The sequence below is a fragment of the Hippopotamus amphibius genome, chromosome 7, assembly GCF_030028045.1.
Source record: "Hippopotamus amphibius kiboko isolate mHipAmp2 chromosome 7, mHipAmp2.hap2, whole genome shotgun sequence".
In the NCBI taxonomy this organism is placed as follows: domain Eukaryota; kingdom Metazoa; phylum Chordata; class Mammalia; order Artiodactyla; family Hippopotamidae; genus Hippopotamus; species Hippopotamus amphibius.
In genome coordinates this window covers 112,490,989-112,510,504 of record NC_080192.1, presented here as the reverse complement: position 1 = coordinate 112,510,504, position 19,516 = coordinate 112,490,989, and the positions used below count along the sequence as shown (strand labels likewise).

Sequence of the window (19,516 nt, the reverse complement as noted above, 5' to 3'; positions counted from 1 at the left end):
TTTTTCTCTCTTAAAATTATAATTATTAATTGGGCAAAGACGTACAGCCTGGGTACGTGGAATTATTCTTAAACCACAGAAGGTTCCCCCATCGAAGCCAGTATTTCCTAACAGCTTTGTGTGTGTTCCAGTACCCTCATGTAACACTCTGGGTTCGGAAATGATCTGGTGCTGGGGTGCAGGGCTGCCTTTGAGGGTTGTCCGCTCTTTCCCGTCGCGGGGAGGGCTCACAGTCAACACGGGGCTGGCCCCTGGCCCCTTCTAGCAAGGAAGCCTCTGCTTTGGCCTCCAGAGGTCAGCATAGAATCCAAGTTAAAAGTGATTTCTAACCCATATTTACCGAAGAATTATTTATCTCACATATTACCTCAGGGACTTTATAAAGAGCTCATTTGAGTCTCTGTATATTAGTGCATTGTGAGTGAGTAGGTCAGCTGACTCACGCTGAGTAATCAACTTTCCCTTATCCCCAATCCCAGAGGAAGAATTTAGCTAGCTTGGCCCCCTCTTCCCTCTGTAAAATATTTCAGTGAGCCCCTTCTGTCCCTGGGGCAACTGGCAACAAAGGTATTTACAGTCGGTGGTCCCAGTTATAGTGGGTTTGGTTTGGGAAGTTTGGGAAGCCATTTTGGGGGCATTTTTAAAAATTAGATTAAAGAGCGATGTTGACAGATGTGTGTTTAGGAGTAGCACTATCGTTACTTTGGTGGCAACAAAAATCCATGAGGATCTTTTTAAATAGACAACTAACCATCTGTAAAAAGAGCAAACGCCATCAAAGAAAACAGAATGAAGTGACTTCAGCGATTGTACCACCATCAGCTCTTAGGAAAATGGATTAGAAAGTAGAGACTGGGTTGGCTTTATGCTCCCCAGTGGAAAAGGAAAAGCAGGATCATTGTTGCTGTCCTTAACAGTGAGGGCACGTCACAGTTTGGGAAAATGATTTAGAAGAAACACGCACTTTAGAAAGATTCAAGTTAACATACCCCAGACCTACAAGTACAGGAAAGTGTCGTGCTGGAGCCATTCATTTAGGTTCGGGGGAGGGTGGGGTGGGATGTTTGTCTGATTAGAAACAATAAAGGAATGGGTTCCCTGTATAATTAAAAGAAATATTTATTTCTGATCCTTATAAATCCAAAAATAAATTCACAATTGGCTCCAAAACACCAGCCTCAAAAATAGGAATTTTGTCTTTATAAATAGCAACGTGTTATTTGCTAGAATAAATATAAATACGACTCTCAGAATTATTCTAGCTGAATGAGGAAGAATGTGCTTTAGACTTGAGAACCCTGATTGGACTTTTAAGTCTATCATGGGAAGGCCCTCAGAACTTCACCCGAGTAGTATCGAAGCTCGCTGCTCTGCTTGTTGGAATATGTTTTCGTCTTTGGAGAAAACAATTTTTGAATTACTTATCATTAATACTAAACCCCCTAGGAAGCAGCTGGAGAGCCTTTGAAATGTCTTAGGCCCCACCAGCCTGTCCCTTGTGCCCAGGTGTCGCCACAGTCTCCAAATGATCTGAAATGCCTGCCAGCCTGATTCCTGAGGCATTGGCAGGGGGCAGAGAGGGCCAAAAGCAGAAACTTCTGTGCCACATGGCTGGTCTGGTGAAGATGAGGCTGCTCCCAGCTCTCCCTGTGCTGAAGTGCCTCACAGTCCACAGAGGTCACAAAAGCAGCCTGGCTACTTAGGAAAAAACACCCTACCCCCCACCAAAAAGAAGCAGTTCTTAACGTCATGCATGGTATTGTCTTGTCACTGCCGCTGAAGACCACTTTGAGTTGTTTTTTTGTGCTTCATTTTTCCAGAACAATATATTTAGGTAAGACGTCTTCCTTCTACTCAACGTTAAAATTGACTAGTGAAAATTCCTGATTGGAGTCTCCTTACCTTTTTTTTTCTCTATTATTGTTTTTCAGTTGAAAAAGGAAAACCAGGATATATATGAAGAAAACCTTCATTACCCACTTCTGCTTATTTTAACCAAAGATGAATAGAAGACTAAGCTGCTCGGAAGACGAAGAAAACATCACGTACACAGGCAATATTTTCACAAAAGCAGAAATCTGTAGTGGGTATAATATGCAGGAAGTTGTTGGCTCCCGGGGCTTTTCAAGCCCCCAGGACACGGGCCCCCACTGCCTCCGCTCCATCCCACATGTGGGTTACCAGGTCCACCTGTCCTCATCCACGTGATTCCCCGGCCGTCCTGGACGCCTCTTTTTCCCATCTGCTTGTTGCTCTTCCTGCACCAAACCTTTGTCTTTAAATATGTACAAGTGGCCCGTGTGAGGTCTGAATTGGACTTGTGAGCCACCCAAGGATGTTTCCCGCTCATTAAGACACAATTTCTTTTGGTGATTCACACCCCATCCCCCCCCCCGCCCCCCTTTAGGAAACATCTTTGTCTTCGTTCTCTTTTAGTGGTGGTCATTTTTCATGTGCCAACCCGGCACACATCATGGTTCCTTCCTGGTTAAAAAAATAAATAAAGCACATCTTGCAGATCGCCCTCAAATTAATTGTATTAAATCTGCCTTCTCTTTTTTGCTGTCTCTCTCTCCCATTCTCTTTTTCCTTTGAAACAGGATGTTTTTTTCCCTATAGATGTATAAGAAATGACTGCATCAGCCCAAAGCCTCATAAACTGACCGTTTGTCCTCTGGACACAATAGCGTGGCCAGCCCTCTGCTCCTCCTCTCCAATTATGTGTGATTAGTCTCAATGTGTTGTGTCAAGGAGGAGGAGTGGGCTGAGTGCTTATTATCTGTTTAGGTACAAGAAGAGCACATTTAGGCTCTGACTATGAATGAAAAGTGAGCCTTTATCAGGGCTCAAATCTACGGCTGTTCTCCAGGCCTCTTGCAAAACAGGTCCTTTCCAGGGAAATTTTGAATAAATGGTTGATAAAACGAGATGGCAACCAGGGCGAGTTTTTAAAAACTCAATCACGCAATTATCTGATTGAAAGTAAGTATATATGGTTCTATGCGGCGATGCCAGTGTAGGGTAAACATTTAATAGGTCCTACCTAGGATTACGAGAGAATGACTTTTCTGCAGGGAACCCAAGCCTCTCCTTGCCTAGTGCATCCCCGAGATGCTCTAATGCCTTTTGTGGAAATTCAGATGTTTATCTGTAAGGAATCATCTGTGCCCACTTTCGCAGTAATGTCATTAGTAGGTTAGCTATACATCCTCCTATCTTTAGTAGAGGCAAAGCGTGTATTTAGCGTGATACAATTAAAGTGATAGGTGGGAGACTGGGGGTGAATCCTTTTGCATGTTAAACAAACTTAGCTGTCATAAAAACAGCGACTCTCAAATGTCTTCTCTACTCACTTCTATCATCAAACAAATTTTTCGCCATCAGTTTGCATGTCCTTGTATTCACCACTTTTTCTGCTCCATTAGAGCACCTAGATGGATCTCGGAAGGCATAGGTCAAGTCGCAGTTAGATCATACATTTCTTTCTCACAAAAACTTGAATTGCAATGCCAAGTGATGGGCTAACATCACAATAACAGCAATTTATTCCTCTTTGGATAAAACAGCAGTCTATTCTCAGTGCTAGATAAAGACCAGGGCAATGCAAACCAGCCATTTAGCTGAGTAGTTCAGCTAGTGGCAGCTCTCCTTTGGCGACTGTATAGGTTGCACACTGGCTTCATATTTTTGTTTAAAAATTAGAATTTGGAATGTTTTAAAAGGCAACACAGGTAGTTCCATTTATACTGGTGAAAATACAGAGAAATGATTCCTTCTGGAAAACCTGCAACTAAATCTGCCAGACAAAGAAAACCCATCCCTGCAGTAGCATCTAAGATCATCTATTCTTGTTTTTTTCTTGTAAAATATAGAACAGCAGAACCATGAGAATATTTCCATTTTTTTCTCATGAAAATACATGAATTCAATTTACATTTGTGTGTTGTGGATGTGGAAATCCAGTGTTTATTTCGCTGGGAAAAAAATGTATTTTTAAAAGTGAACTGGTAGTGCATTTTTTAAAAAAATATCTGAGAATGGTGTGTACAGTTACCTAAGCTCGAGACAGGGTATAAGAATTGAACAGTTGCTACCAAAAGACATAAAGAAATATGCTCATTGTGTGACTAAAACCTAGAGAATCTTTTGTAAAATGTTAAGGGTTTCATAGATTTGCTCTTTATGAGACACTCATCTGGAGATGTCACTAGTCCAGGCTCTTTGGAAGTTTGCAAGAAACTAGTGTGTATCACTGAATAGTTTAAAAGTTTTTATTTTCTCAAATTTTGGTGAAGTGCCAATATTGAGAGGGGAAAAAAATATAGCTGCTTCAGAAAGTTAACCATTTATATTTCTTTTGAACTTTATGATTGAGTTATTTCCCTGCATCAGTATTGGGTTGCATAATTGTAATTGAAATGCCCCATTCCATAATTGTCTGTGTAATTGTGCATGTGTTTGTTTCAAAACAAAGCCTGTCTTTGAAATCCTAAGAATTATTACGCTATTCCTGTTCCCTGTGTACCTGTATCTTTTGGGGAAACTCACAAATCTCTTTTGTCATATTAAATAGATTTGGTTGGGTGTAAGAATGTTTCTAAGATCACCCATGGTCAGTTCTAATGCGGTGATATGAACAGCCACATACAAGTTGGTTATAAGAAATATATTTTATTTTATAGCAAGACATATGTTGTGAATTGGGATAAAAGTGCTAGAAAAGACTACCTAAGAGGTTGATGCTATTTTGTATAAATTGTGTATTTTGTTGGCTTTTTGACTGAGCATGAAAATGTAACTTCCATTAGGGAAGGGTAATTTAGGTCCTCAGTATTCAGCAGAAAACTTGTCGGGCCATAAAAGCTTTTCTGGCTGGTTCCTCGGGTGTTTTCAGAGAAGAGCTGCCCGCCCCTTGCTGATTTTCCCTTTGGCTTCAGTATGGGCTGAATTTACCACTGCATACCTGTTGAATCAATTTGGGGGATCCAGCAGTTAACCGAGTGAATGGAAGGATTAGTGGCCCTCTGGAGCCCTATTTCAACAGCCAGGTGTCTTTCCTAAACTAGTTAACTGCTTTTGACAGTTGAAGAACCTGGTTTTAATACCATAGGCAGGAGATTTAATACCATAGGTGGGGTTTTTTTCCCTTTTCTCCACTACCAACATAGGGTGTTCCTTCTTCTAAGGGTTAGACTTCTTTTTTAATAGGAATGGACTGTCCCCTTCCCTCAACCCACCTTTCATGGGGTCTTTGTGCTAAGTCAGCATTTGACTTGTTTCCAGTCTATGCCAAGCAATTGGGTGGCATTGTCCAGTGGGACCGTTTCATTGCACCCGGGGGAGGGGGCAGGATGCTTACACAGGGGAGGGAGTCATGTGTACGTAGACACACACACATACAGCCACTCAGAGGGAAGATAAGGCTGTGTAGACCCTTGATCTGGGCTCTAGATTCCAGGTACACTCCCCACCCCAGATCAAAATCTCCTGAGTTCAGACTGTATGAAATGTCGTTATTAGGCTGAGGGTATCCCAGAGAGGAAAGATTAATTTGAAAGTCAGACTGGGTCTCCTTAGAAACTGAATTTAGACAGTGGGCAAATATGTTTTCCTGTGTGGACTATTTCCAAATTAGGAAGGAGCCCGTCGGTGTTTAACAAACCATTAAGCCTGAAATGCCACGTTTAATTCTCAGATTTCGTTTTACCCAGAGACCTTACTGCCCAGGCTGTGACTGAATGCTCCCTGTGTTCTCTGCCCTGGAAGTCTGTTCATTTGGAGTCTATATTTTGCCTTTTTTGTCCCCCTGACTTTTCAATTAATTCATTTTTTAATAGATAAAACAGATCATACTGTGACTTTTAAAATGTCAACAAGCTTGTAAACAGAAAAGTAATAAAATGGCTAATAGGAGATTCAATAGTTAATAGAGGGCCTGAAGTGTGAGCAAATACAGTAGCTGTATATTGGAAACTGTGCAAGTGAAGATGGCTTTAGTATTGCAAACTGAGGAAGAAAATTGTTTTTAATTAGCACCTTCCTAAGAACTGCTGATTAATACTGTTTTGTTTGGTGAAAAGCTTTCAGCTGAGTAATTTGTACAGCCATTACAACAGTTTTGTTAGAGCGGGACTCCTGTTGTTAAACACAAACAGCAGATGATAATGGTGGAAGATGAGTTTGTCATGTAACAATTTACCTTATTGAAAAAAGCTTTATATTAAACCCAATACAGTAGGTACCAGCAGAAATCACATATTTTAAATCCTTCCAAAATTGCAGTGTGCCGTGCTTGTATTTTTTTTTCAGGGACTAGAAGCAGATTTTATATCATTTATAAAATTATATACACAATTTAAAGGTGGTGTAGCATGGACAGACCACTTTCCCAGCAGCGGTTTACATTGGAGCGGTAAAGTGGCTGTGTATTCAAACACTTTCTAACTACACAAAGCAGGTTGGAAAATGGAATCCTAATTAAATAATGTTACTCAGATGTAAATTTGCATTGGGACTGGATGTAGGAAAATAAGAATTAGTGTTTCTGCCTTAGATGGATTTATCACACATAGGATCTTTAAAAAATATATATCTTTCTCAAGGAAAGTTTAATTAACCTTTTTTTTTCCCCCGGAGGTATTTTTAACTGATCAGGGAAAAAAGTGCCCATTCACTGAGACCTGACCAGGGAATAAGAGGCTGATTTCAGTGAACTCCCATCAAATGGATATTGCTCTAGCCAGAAGCATGGGAACTTTTTTTTCTTTTTAAATAAAACGCAATGGTAAAGCATATTTGCATTAAAATATTACACTAACCAAGGCTGGTAAGAACTGTAAATTATTGGAGTGGCGTAATAGAGCATGAGATTTTTTTTTTTTTAGACAGGCCTTCGGGGTAATAACAAGGGTTGAGGCTCACGACAGTGCCAAATAAGCTTTAGACAGCATAATAGTCTGCAAAGAAAGCCACAGAGCACTAATGTGAAGGAAGAGCTGTCCACCACATGCAGCAAAAATCACCAAAGGTCATTTTATGGTAGCAATTGTGACATAAAATTGGTGGTCATGCTACATGTCTAATACTCAGCACAGCTTTATAAATGATGGGCCCCTAGCGATGGCTGTCATTAAGTGCTTTCATCATAATAAACTTTAAACTGTTGGCTTTATGAATCGCCAGCTAGCTTCAGCTGTTCGTTGGATGGAGCTTGCAGTGCCTTAAGTGTGACAAGACCTATTAGGAATTGCAACCATGTTTCAAGCGTACTTGGCTTCCCCACTCCTGGGGTGATTGCTGCCTATTAAACGGCGTCTGGGAAGATTTTCCTCCAGCAATCTCTGATCAAGAGCTTTTTTGGGCTTTGACCTGCATTTCCTTCAAGACTTTCTCTGAGGAGTTTTATAAGAGCAAAACTCCAGAGGATTTATAGCCACTTCTGATTAATACCTTTCCAGTTTTTCTAGCAACTCTCCCACTGCTGCATAGAGAAAAGCTTTCATTGTTCCTGAGGTGCTTATTTGTGACCTTTTCTCTGCTTCCTGATTCCCTCTAACGTGTTCTCTCAGTGAAATCCTCGGGGTGGAACCAAGACAGTCGGTGAAGTTGTTACAGCTGGAGAGATAGAGGAGGAAAGAGCGAGGCTTTTATATTTTTAAAGAATTACATGCAGAGCAGCCTGGCCCCGCCCATTTAAAAATGCCCCTGTGACGTCACGGGCCGCCCGCAGTACCAAACGCATCCTTAATGAGCCCTCTGTGTAAACCCAGCCGACACGTAAAGATTTCATGATTCGAATTACACTTTCATTAACCTTTAGCATAGGAAGTCTTTTAGTTTCCATAAATCTTACAGTGGCTTACCGTCTGTCCTACTGATGTGAATAATAGATGTTTGGGGAAATCGCTCTTTAAAAACCCAGGGTATTTAATTTACAAGGGCTAAGTACATATTTCAGACTCACTCAGCAAGAACTTTAATTACTTCTTGTTGCTTTTTCTAACTTGGAGGTCGCGCGCCCCCCCCCTTCCAGTTTTCTTCTGCTTGACTCAGATGTTTTAGAGATGGTAAACTCTTTCAATGTCGAAGTCCCTGCCTTAATACTCTTACTAGTCTTTTAAGCTAAGTAATGTCCTCAAGATAGTTAGGGGAATGCCTCAGGTGTGGACCATTACACAATTAAATTAGCACACCTCCGAGGGATTGGATTAGGACTCAGCGGGGAACACCTGGGGGTTCTAGGGCCGACCTGGGTTTCTGAATAGCAGGGCTCTGGCCATGAATAAATAGTGAGGGTTGGCCCGCTAGGTAGTCTCAGTCACGAACTTGTCTTACCAGATAAGGTACTGCAGGCTAAACTATTTTTTCCTGGGAGTAGATTTCTGTGGCCGTCGGTGTGAACTGAAAAACCATTAGCCAATGTGTCAAGCGGAAGGGAAGACAAGAGTTGGAGGACTCGTGGCTTTTCACATACAAAGGCATCGCCCATCCCTCCCCGCGAGCCAGCCAAGGGTGGACAAGTGCATTTGGAGGCTGCTGCCCAGGTGCAAGGGGTGGGGGCGGGGCAGGCTGCAGAATGCCCCAGAACAAAGGAGCCTCCAGGGGCCCGTGCAGAGGTCACCTGCTGCCTCCAGGGCAGATTAAGGAGGACTGGAGAGGGCATTTGGAGGAAATGGCGCTGTTCTTCTTTGGGAAATTAATTCGTCCCACCCTTAATAGGGCATTTTGCCCTCCCTCCTTGGGAGTCCCGGGCACTGTGCTTCCAGGTCCCTCCAAATCAGTTTTGGAAGAGGCGGCCCCTTTGCCAGCCCGTGCTTCTTCAAACAGCCTGTGCCCCCCGAGAATTTCGTCTGCTCTGGGTCACGTCTCACTTCCCTTTTCTCCCTCCTTTGGACTCTCCCGCCCCTCTCTACCCAGGCTCCTTTCATAATGAGGCTGGAAGTGGAACTTTCCCCCACTCCCTTACTTTGAGATTTATTTTTTCCCAGTGACCTGGGCTGCACTTTGCCCCCACTCCCTGCCTGCCAATCTCCTCAGGGTTAGGGCCTCTCTCTTTCCATTCTTGCCGGCTCCCCCTCCTTGAGAGCTCCGGGAGGCCCAGGCTTCCAGAATCCGATCTCCTTCCAACACTGCAGCCCCCCTGTGGAGGAAGGAAGAGGCCTCCTTGGAATGAATGGCTGGTAAGGAGGTTTTTAATTTGTCTGGAGCTACAAGAAAAAGGCCTCCGAGCCGCGGCCCTCCCTCACCTCGTTTGGGAGCCCCCCTGCCTTCCCGGTGGGCGCTGTCACCTCTCCATCCCAGGCAGGTCCCCTGGCAGAATGGGGTGGAGGGGTCTGAAAATACTGGTTTGTTGTGTGAGAATTGCCTGCGCATTTAGAAGAAGGGCTTTGTCGATGAGACTTTTTTTTTTTTTTTTGATTGTTTGCTGGCTACTGATGTGAGAAATTTGGAATTTGAGCAGTTTCTGTCAGACAGGGTCGGAAAATGAGCTCGACCCATCCCCATCTCGATTTGCAGTCGGCCTTCTGTTGGCTGAGCTCTCCTTGAGCTTGGGGGAAATGTCACCATTCTGTCCCCAATACAGAAGACATTGCATTTAAAAGCTTTGCCCAGGTGACCTGTGGTTTCACCTCCAGGTGCATTAGCCTTCATTTCCTTCATAGGCTTTATTTTTAGGAGCAGAGGCCACATCTCTGACCGGCCTGTGTTTTGAGTGGAAGGCACAGGCTCCCTCTTTTTTCTTGGCCAAACCACTTACATAAGCAGCATCTCAGGATGCCAGGAGAGAGCAGAATGAAGCAGCTCACAGCTCCCAAGTTGCCGCATGTCTCTCCTCTCTGCCCAGCTACTCCTGCTCAGCCCACTTCCGGCGCTGGGAGACCACCAGGCTGGGTGACAGAGGTCTAAGGGGCCCCAGCCTGCCTTCCCCTGGCTGTCGGTGTTTTGGCCTCGCCTCACAGCCAGGCTCCTTCTAGCCCCTACTTTTGTTCCCTAACTCAAGTTCAGGTAGTCCACACAGTGAGACCGAACAATACTGAAACATCAGCGTTTGGAGCAGAGGAAGGTTTATTGCGGGGCCATGCAAGGAGAACAGGTGGCTCATGCCCCCCCAAAACCTGACCTCCCCCAAGGGTTTCAGCAAAGCATTTTTAAAAATCTATTTATTTATTTTTGGCTGCATTGGGTCTTTATTGCTGCGCGTGGGCTTCCTCTAGTCGCTGCTAGCTGGGGCTAGCTTCGTTGCGGTGCTTCTCATCGCAGTGGCTTCTCTTGTGGCGCACAGGCTCTAGACAGGCGGGCTTCCGTAGTTGCAGCACGTGGGCTCAGTAGTTGTGGCACATGGGCTTAGTTGCTCAGCGGCGTGTGGAATTTTCCACAGGGATCCACCAGGGATCGAACCCGTGCATTGACAGGCAGATTCTTAACCACTGCACCACCAGGGAAGTCCCCAGCAAAGCATTTTTAAAGGCAAGGTAAGGGAGGGCACAGTTGGTTGTTGTAAACTTGGCGTCAGAATTTTGGTGTAGAAATGCTTTTGTTCTTGCAGCTGTCCACGTAGGTCAGGTCATGATATTCCTGTAAACCTCCAACAAGACAAATGTTATTCTCTGTTCTGCAACTTTTTAATGAATGGAAAAATGTTATACCCTTAAAGGTATACCTTGAGAATGGGCTAGCTGGTATAGTTCAGGCTATAGGCAACATTCTTAACTCAAAGCAATAGAATACAATAGAATAAAATAAATAGCAATAGAATTAAAAAAAAGATTAAAGCAAAAGAGACGGATCTAATACAGAATCAGATTTGTTCTTCCTTATTACACTTTCAGCCTCCCTCCCCCACCCCCAACAGACTGGATAAACCATAGGATGGTTTCAATATTCTCAATATGAATATGATACTGTAGGGGTTTATCTGACTCTGTCCTTATGATTGAAAAAAATGGCAGCAATACCTTGCAGCTCCTCCCATCAAGAAACGGAGTCTATTTCTCCATCCCTTGGTTCTGAACTTGACTTGGCTTACTTTGGCCAATGAGATGTCAGTAAACATGAGTACAAGCAGAGGTTTGAAAATCACTTGCACGTTGGGGTTTGCTCTCTCTTGATGTTTTTGGAACCCAGCTACCATGTAAAAAAGCTCAAGCTATCCTGCTAGACATTGGAGACATGTGGCCCACTCACCCCCATTATTCCAGCCATGTGAACGAAGGCATCCAGGACCAAACAGCCTCCGGCAGACCCAGCTGCTGACTACAGAATGTGAACCAGCCAGGTGAGTAGGCATAAAAACTGCCCAGCTGGGTCTAGCCCAAATGGTCTACCCACAGAATCATGAGCTAATAAATGGTAGTTTCAAGCAACTAAGTTTTGGGGCAGTTTGTTATGCAGCAATAGATGACTGATACAGTCTTGGTCTTTCCTCTCTGAGATACTTTTCTGCATCCTTAAATGTACCTTGAGGTGCCAAAACTTTTGAGATAATGCTTTGCCTAAAACGTGTTGAGTTACATCATGACTAATAATGTGAAACGACAAAAATAGGATTCAGGTCCCACAGGCCTCACTCACCCTTCAGAAAGCCAGCCTATTGCAAAGGCAGATCACACACAGGCTCCTAGGAGAGGACACTAGAGAAAACGGGCTGCGGGAGGAAGTGCAATGGACTCAGAGTAACTAGAGTCTAGCCTGGGCTCCCCCATAACAAACTGGTGATTTTAGGCAAACTACTTAATCTCTCTGGACATCTCCTTCCGCCTCTTTGAACTCGATAATTTAATTTCCCATTTCATGCTAAATTCTGAATTAGTCAAGATAAAAACATTCTATTATCAATCAGGGCCAGAGATTTTGATCATCTCGAGGAATAGGAATTCCCTGATACTACGAAGAGAGTTGACCCACGTTAGTGTGGCCCTAGAGAGTCCTTAGTACTTCTCGGGAGACTTTCTCCCCTGAGGTTCTAGAATGACCCTGATGTTTCACCATGCTCTGCCCCAGGCGAATGCTGGGGAGCTGCCTGTGGGGGAAGAGGAACCGTTTGGGCCCGAGCACCTCCATGTTTATTCACTTACCTAATAAATGTCTTTTGGTGTGCTGTCACCCTGTTAGCTGCTGGGGATCTAACAGTAAATAAGAAAGACCCCGTGACATCCTGGGGCCTAGTGAGAAGGACAAAACTGCTCTCTGCACAAGTAGCTTGCGTTGTAAACAATAAACAAATGTACCAGTGCATTTATATAATAATTATAATTGTAGTAAATTCAGTGAAAAACAGGTAGGGTCCTATTGGTAGAGAGTAATAGAGGGGTCTACCTCAGACAGGATGGTGGGAGAAAGCCTCTCTGAGGGGTCTTAGTTGTGAGAAGGAGCCATCACGCAAAGAGGCGACGGTGGGCAGAGGGGCTCCGGCAGAGGGAATGTGGACACAGGCCCCCAGGGGGCCCAGAGCCTGCAGACTGCGAGGATGGGAGCGAGGCCGGTGTCACTGGGGCCTTGTGAGGAGGGGCGTGAGATGGGCAGGGGCCGGCCTGTGCAAGATTTAGTGAGTTTGGATTTTATTTGGAGTCTGACACGAGCAGCCATGGAAGGGTTTGAGTCGTGAGAACGACACAGTCAGAGACACTTTTCAAAGATCACTCTGAATGCTAGTTTAGAGGGAGTGGAGACTCCAGTGAGGGGGCTCCTGTAATGTGGCGGTCCTGGTGAAAGACAGTGGCCATGTGGACCGGGGACATGAGTGACGACGGGGGAAAGAAGAGCAAACCGGTTCAAAGCATGTGTGAGACGTAGAATTAACAGGATTTGCTGGTGGCTTCCTCATAAACTTGCAGGTGAAGATGTCAACCTAAAAGTCTAGACCCCCCCCCACTCTAAAAATGTAAGCCCCTTTTTGGTTAATAATCTATCTTGCCCCACCCCCAGCCTGGCGCCCTAAGGCCTGGAATGTGTGGAGGTAAGAGGGGGACAGACCACAGAGAGGATGGCACCTCCACACGCTCCACGTTCAGCTTCATGATGTGCACATTTATGGGCACCTGGAAACAGGGCGGGGGGGCTTCACATCCTGATGGCTTCTTGGCCTCTCAGATTTACCCTGCCTGCCGTCCTCTTATTCTCTCAGAGCAGGAGGAAACAGTAGCTAGATAGGAAGGCTGTAGGATGAGAAGTCTATTTCTATTTGTTGCTGTAACCCTCAGCCTTTCTTTCATACTGTTTTTCTGGGCAACCGGCATGCTTGGGGACATTCAGGGAAAGACCCGAGGAGGTCAGAGACTGGCCTCTGTCCTGGTCCTGAGGCCCCACTGAGCTCCACAGATGCAGAGCAAATAATCGCCTATGAGGTAAGATGTAAGGAGCGCAGGAAAGCACTCAGGTGGGAAAGAAATGTGTCACTGATACTGAAATCCACCAACCTTTCCCTCAGCTCAAAGCAGGGGTTCCTGTCAAAATGAGGCTCTTCTGGGAGAGGTGATGCTCTCGGTCCATGGCGTGAAAGATCTGAGGCTAGACCTGAATGGGGGTGGGGATGTAAAGCAGCCGGTGGGGAGAGGACAGGGAAGTACAGGGGCCCAAGACCCAGGGAGAAGAGCGGGAATGGGGGAATCCAAGTGTTGGAAACCGCTCGTCAGCTTCACAAGGTTACCTGGGCCAAGAGGGCTGTCCTGATTCAACAGTGCACACAGCCGATGGCGGGTCCTCCCCGTGCACAGGGATATGAGCCCAAGGAGGGTGAGGCTTCTGCCCACATGGTGCTTATAAACTCAGAGGGGAGACAGAGCATGTCCTCAAAAGAGACACATCCATGGAAAAGGGATGGCCAAGGGTCGTGAGAGATCAACAGATAAGTACTTTCCAGAAGAGGAGGCAGGGTTTGTATTAGGCCGTGACAGACTGGCAGGAGGGGGAAAGGCCCTACCAGGGGAATGAAGCTTATGAAGATTTCAGCAAGTGTGGACTTGGCAGGAATGTGGGGTTAAATGAGGTAAAGAGTCATTCATTCACTCATCCCACAGACTTACATCAAAGCCTAACAGGTGCCAGGCACTCGGGAGAGTCGTGAACTAGAGTGACAAATTCCGAGATCTCACCGAGCGGCATTCAATAGAGGGAAAGCTACAAGTGCACAGACCAGACTGGTTCTAATCAGGAGAGATGTGGTGAAGATAATAAAACAGGTTTATATTTTAGAAAGTGACTGGGCCTCCTTCAGATACAAGATCAAGGAAGCTCTCTTGAAACCGAAATGAAAAAGCCAACCATTGGAGACTGAAAGGAAGAGCATTCCAAGCAGAGGCAACAGCAAGTGCAAAGGCCCTGAGGCAGAAGCAAATCTACAGAACCCAGGTGCGTGGAGCATGGTGGGCGAGCAGCATAGAGGCGAGGAGTGTGTAAGACTTTGTAGGCCATGGAGAGGAAGCTGGATTTTATTTCAGTGGGAAGCCATCAGAAGAGAGACATGGTCTTGACTTCTCTGTTTAGAAGCTCACACTGGCTGCTGCAAGAAGAATGAGGGGGTAGTTCAGGGGAGGAAGTCGAGGGCCGAAAGAAGATGTAATAGACAGGCAGGAGGTGACAGGTGAGGGGAGAACACAGGGAGCCACCTGAGGCTAGAGAGTGAGGAATGAGCATCTCTCCAGCCCAGAGGGCTGGACTTCATCTGGGAGCAGTGGGGGCCATAGGGACTGCCGACCTGATGTGACCTTTCCAAGGACCTGGCATGAAAACATTCCTATGCCGGTGGACAAGGACATGAAGCAGAGTCCCCAGTCTGTCTTTGGTGTGTGTGCTGAGTGCAGGACCTCACCCAGGGCTCTGAGACACGGGCCTGGCCCTTCTGATGGGCCCTGAGAGCCCGAGGGCCAGTGCACTGACCCACAAGCAGGGGCAATGCCTCATTCACGAAGCATCCTAGCACCTGGCATGTAGTGGGTGACAGACAGGAAGGCCGGGGAAAGGAGGCTGGACGAGAGCCAGCCTAGAACATCTCTCTGGCCTCACCTCGACCCTCTTTTCTGGGTTGCATTCGGGAATTGGCAGAAATGTCACAAACCTTCCAACAAGCACCTCTAAAAGTTGTCTTCAGAGATCACATTTCCTACAATTGTGGGACTAAAGGACAGAAAGCCCCAAATGAGGACTGGAAGGACTGAAAGGGAAATAATAGTAGCAGCTCACATTCATAGAGTACATACGGTGTGCCTGGCCTTTTGTTAAGGACTTTACGTGTATTATCTCATTTTATCTTCACAGCAGTCCTCTGATATCGTTGCTGTTATCTTCCCCCTTGTTACCGACGTGGAGAGTAAGGCTCAGAGAGGTGCAATCCAGGAGAGGGCAGCTGGCTGCCTGCCCATCCCTGCCCTTGTACCATTTCCGTGGAGGAAATGATGTGCCCAAAGGAACCCTGGCCACTCGTCCTGGGATCCCCTTGCCCAGAGGAAAGGCCCACCCAGAAAGAAGGCTGATAGGTTAATTTGAATGCAAAGGAAAAGAAAGGTGGCATCATTCGTGCGTGGTTGTTAGACTGTAGAGGTATGGAAGCACATCCACAGTTGGAAGCTGGGTCTGAGCAAGGGGCCCTGAGCTCTGCAGCTGTGACGCCCATGATTTGGCCAGATGCCAGACTGTCCAATCCACCAGAGGCAGACACATCTGGACCCCCACTACAGAGAGAGATTGGGAGTCAGCCACCCATCAAACGTTGTGTGCCAGACCTTCATGCCCTGCCTCTCACGTGCGTGTGTGTGTGCGCATACACGTGTGCACGGGACCTCACCCACACACCCAGGGCCTGCCTGAAAAGGAGCTCTTCCTGGATTTTAGGCTCTTGCCTTCCAGAGGGATAGCCAATGGCTGGGTGGTCCTGGTGGCCAGTCTCTAAAATCACTTTAAATGCTTCCTCTGCTTTGGGACTTGATTGCTTACCCCTGGGATGCGCGTGGGGAACTTGGTTAGATGGTGTCGAGCCCTGTGGCCCTGGCAGCTGCTCCAGCTCAACTGGGCTGAGAGTAAACTCAAGGGCCACCAGGTCAGCAAAGGCCAGGAACATCCTTCCCTGGGTTCCCTTTCCCTCCCTGTTGGCAAGGCAGAAACCGAGCCCTTGCCGGAGAGATCAAATGTGCCAGTTTGAGGATTCGCCCCCTCCCGGTGTAAGGAAGCTGCTTCTGATCACCCCCACTATACGCAAAGATGATGAGAACGAAGGAAAACTGAAGAGAGGAGGAAAGAGCCAGCACATCACCTCGTTAGCACTGATGAGCATCTCTGGGACGACAGAATAAAAGACAGGTCGTCCTCCCCAGGAAGCAAGAGGTGAAAAGGAGACCAAGAGTTAGCTGACGTGCTGTGAGTAGGGACAAGAAAATTGTACAGATGATACACAGAGGCATTGTTCTTGGGTAATCCTGACTCTCAGCACAGGGGAGCCCACACACAACTCCGTCTCTCGGGTGCCTGTTGCCTCGCTGCCTGGTTGCCAGGTAGAGGAGGAGGGTAGAGAAAATTTCATTCCCTTACAGTGCCTTTGACGTCACCGCAGCCATTAAAAAAAAATCAAGCCTAGTTAGATATTTCGTTCTCTTAGAGATTCTATGTGAAGAAGCAAAGAAGGAGGAACCTGGGCAGGATTTGAGGCCGAGCTCTATTCTCCCAGGACCTTTGGTCTCAGTCATGGATCCTGAGCGCTTAAGGTGGGGAGGGCGCTCACCCCAAAGGTCTCTGTTGCTTGCAAGGCTGGGGACAGACAGATTTTAGTTGGTCGTAAATCTGATCAGCATTCACTTCCTGGAATTTTTTTTTTTAAGTTAGGAGTAAACAACATTCTTTGATGTCATTTGAACGTTAGATTTAGATTTTTCCACCTTTGATGGTGGCAGCAAAAACCACTAACCTGACATCAACAACTCAAGCTTCTGCCTCAGGTTTTGCTGCAAGGGGGTCTCCAGAAAGCGGCTGAGGGGAGAGAGGTGTTTACTCAGCTCCTTCCATCCCAAATTAAATATTCAAATGGGGTTTGTTCGGAGCCATTGTTGAGGCTTGAGCTTTAATTTAATGGAAAGGCATTGTCCCCCGAATAAAGGTTTCATTAGGCCGGCCTGCAAACCTTTCCCCTCATCCTCTGGAGGAAACAATCTGGGTGACAGCCTACCCATCATAATCCCCTGCTTCAGCTTTATGGTGACAAAAGACTCTTAATACAGAAAATGTTCGGGGGGAGGAGAAACACTTCCCAAACAAGGGGGCTCTCCCTTCCAGGCCAGGTAACAAAGGGTCGGGAGGAATTTGGTGGGGCCTTCTGGCCACCTGCGGGTTAAGCCCACGGTCAGTGGATTAACTGCAGCTCTGACTGAGTGTTTGGAAAGGCAAGTTACATGGCAGAGCAAACAAAATTCAGACTGTGCTTTACACATGGTAATCCCAAATTTAATAAGAGCCTCACCACTGGGAAGCCAGAGCCAAAAAGGTAGCTGAGGTGTGGGGCTCTATTGTTCCCAGCCAGGGATGTCGCCATTGGTTCTGGGCAGCCTCTGGACCACCCCCTTGGGGGCTATGGCTTCAACTAAGGAAGTTCCTCCCAGCCCTTTGGGTGAGTTGGCTCTTTGCCTTCCTTCCAGGCTTCAGGCACCTTGTCTGGAGATGAGTCACAACTTCGTTCCAAAGACCCTGCAGAAGGCTGGGGCTGTCAGAAAGCCATGGGAGCCTCAAGCCTTGAGGGCTGCATCAGAATCCACCTCCCTGACCACGGGGCTCTCCTTGAGCAGAGCTGAGGCTTCAGATGAGAACCCACGAGAACCTGTGATTCAGGCCTTAGGCCGTGCTGACGGAGCAGTCAGTTATCAGACATCTGGGGTGGAGCATATATGAGATTGCACCCTGGTCACCCTGTGGGGTATTTTTCAGTTAGCTGAAGAAATGTTTCTTCTGGGGCTGACTTCATGATCATTAACTTTCTCAAGAGAGATTTCTTGAGCATCCGCTGTTTGCCAGTTCTGTGCGTAAGTGCTTAGGATGTCAAAGTGAACAGAAAACAGACATGCTCTTGCTCCACGAATGTTACAAACTGAGATAAGTGCTGTAAAGGGGAGAGAAATTGTTCCATGAGCCCATATGATGGAGGAATTTGACAAGTCAGGGGGAACGGGGAAGGCTTTCTGAGGAAACGGTGTTGGAGCTGAGATGTGAAGGTTACCTAAGGGCGAAGCCAGGCTGGCGGTGGGAGCAGGTGGAAGGAAGGACGAAAGGGAGCCTGTGGTGTTGTAGAGCTTGTAGAGCGTCTCAGGCCCTGTGGTGAGGCGAGAGGATGGTGTGCCCAAGGAAGCGCTGCCCTCATTCTGTCTCCTGGGCACCTCAGCCCTGTACGGGAAGAAATTTGGGGAAACCAGGCTCTGGTTTACGTGGCCCATGGTAAGAGTGAGGGCCATGAGATGCTGAATATCTGGGAACAGCACTTTCCTGGGGAGACCCTAAACCTCAGGTGGGCCTCCTGGCTTAGGGGCGCCAAGTTGCTGAAAGATGGAGCAATTAAAATGATTTTAAAAAAAAAAGTAAAATTAAAAAAATTAAAATTTCTTAATCTCCTTATAATTCAAGATGTTGAACCCAGAACACACTTTTGCCTCCTATCTTTCCAAAATTTTGTTGAGATAAAGTTTTAGAATTCCATAAAGATGTAAATTTATTGTATTAAAGAGGGGAGGAAGAGGCCACCAACATATAAGAGATGTAAGCAAATTTCTGGAATATGTCAGGTGTATTGGGAGCAGTTATCAGAGGAACCAGTTGAAGGAAGCCACTCATGGAATAAGGGGCTGCAGATAAGAAGGGATCCAGGTCACCCACAAAATCTCAGAAAGTTTCAGGGAAGCCCATTCAGGCTAGGTGGGTGCACAGCTGCACAGTAATTCCATCTGTGCTTCTGTAGTTCTTTTGTATTTGACATCAAAAGATACCCAAGGAGGCATATGTGGAGGGTGAGGAGAAACACCAGCATGAAGGAAATATATGAAAATAAGCAGAAAAATCTCATTCCTGGGGAAACAGTATTTAGGAAACCAAAGATGACTTAAAAAAATTTTTTTTTTTTTTTAGAATTCTCAGGGTTGGGATGATAATACATTCTAAAACTGGGATTTTGAGAACAAGAATGAGCTCTTGGAAATTAAAAATGCAATGGGTGAAATTAAATATTCAGTGGAAAGACTAAAAAAATGGATGAAATCTCACAAAGCATTGAGCAGAGAGACAGAAAAAGAAAATATGAGAGAGAAAAGTAAAAGATGTAGGAGAATAATTCAATATCAAACTAATAGGAATCCTAGAAAGAAAAAAAGAAGAAAGAGGAGAGAATTAGCAGAGAAAGTACAGAAGAAAACTTCCTTGGGCTGAAGAAAGACTAGTCCTGACATCAGAATGGCCACTGAGTGTCCAGCACAATGACTGCAAAAAGATGCACAACTAGATGCATCCTGGCCAAATTTCAAACTGAGTATAAAGAGTAGATTGTAAAAGGCTCAGA

The 19,516-nt window shown here is 46.0% G+C and overlaps 1 protein-coding gene across 2 annotated transcripts in view; it reads left to right on the top strand.

Annotated features, from left to right (window-relative positions):
• CAMKMT (calmodulin-lysine N-methyltransferase) overlaps positions 1 to 2,514 on the top strand; it is a 403,439-nt gene extending 400,925 nt beyond the window's left edge. For both annotated transcript variants that reach the window (XM_057743477.1, XM_057743475.1), the window contains one exon: positions 1,932 to 2,514. In XM_057743477.1, coding sequence (XP_057599460.1) covers positions 1,932 to 2,009 — 78 coding nt within the window. In that variant the 3' untranslated portion in view covers positions 2,010 to 2,514. The remainder of the gene's footprint in view (positions 1 to 1,931) is intronic.
• Positions 2,515 to 19,516: the final 17,002 nt, after the last annotated feature.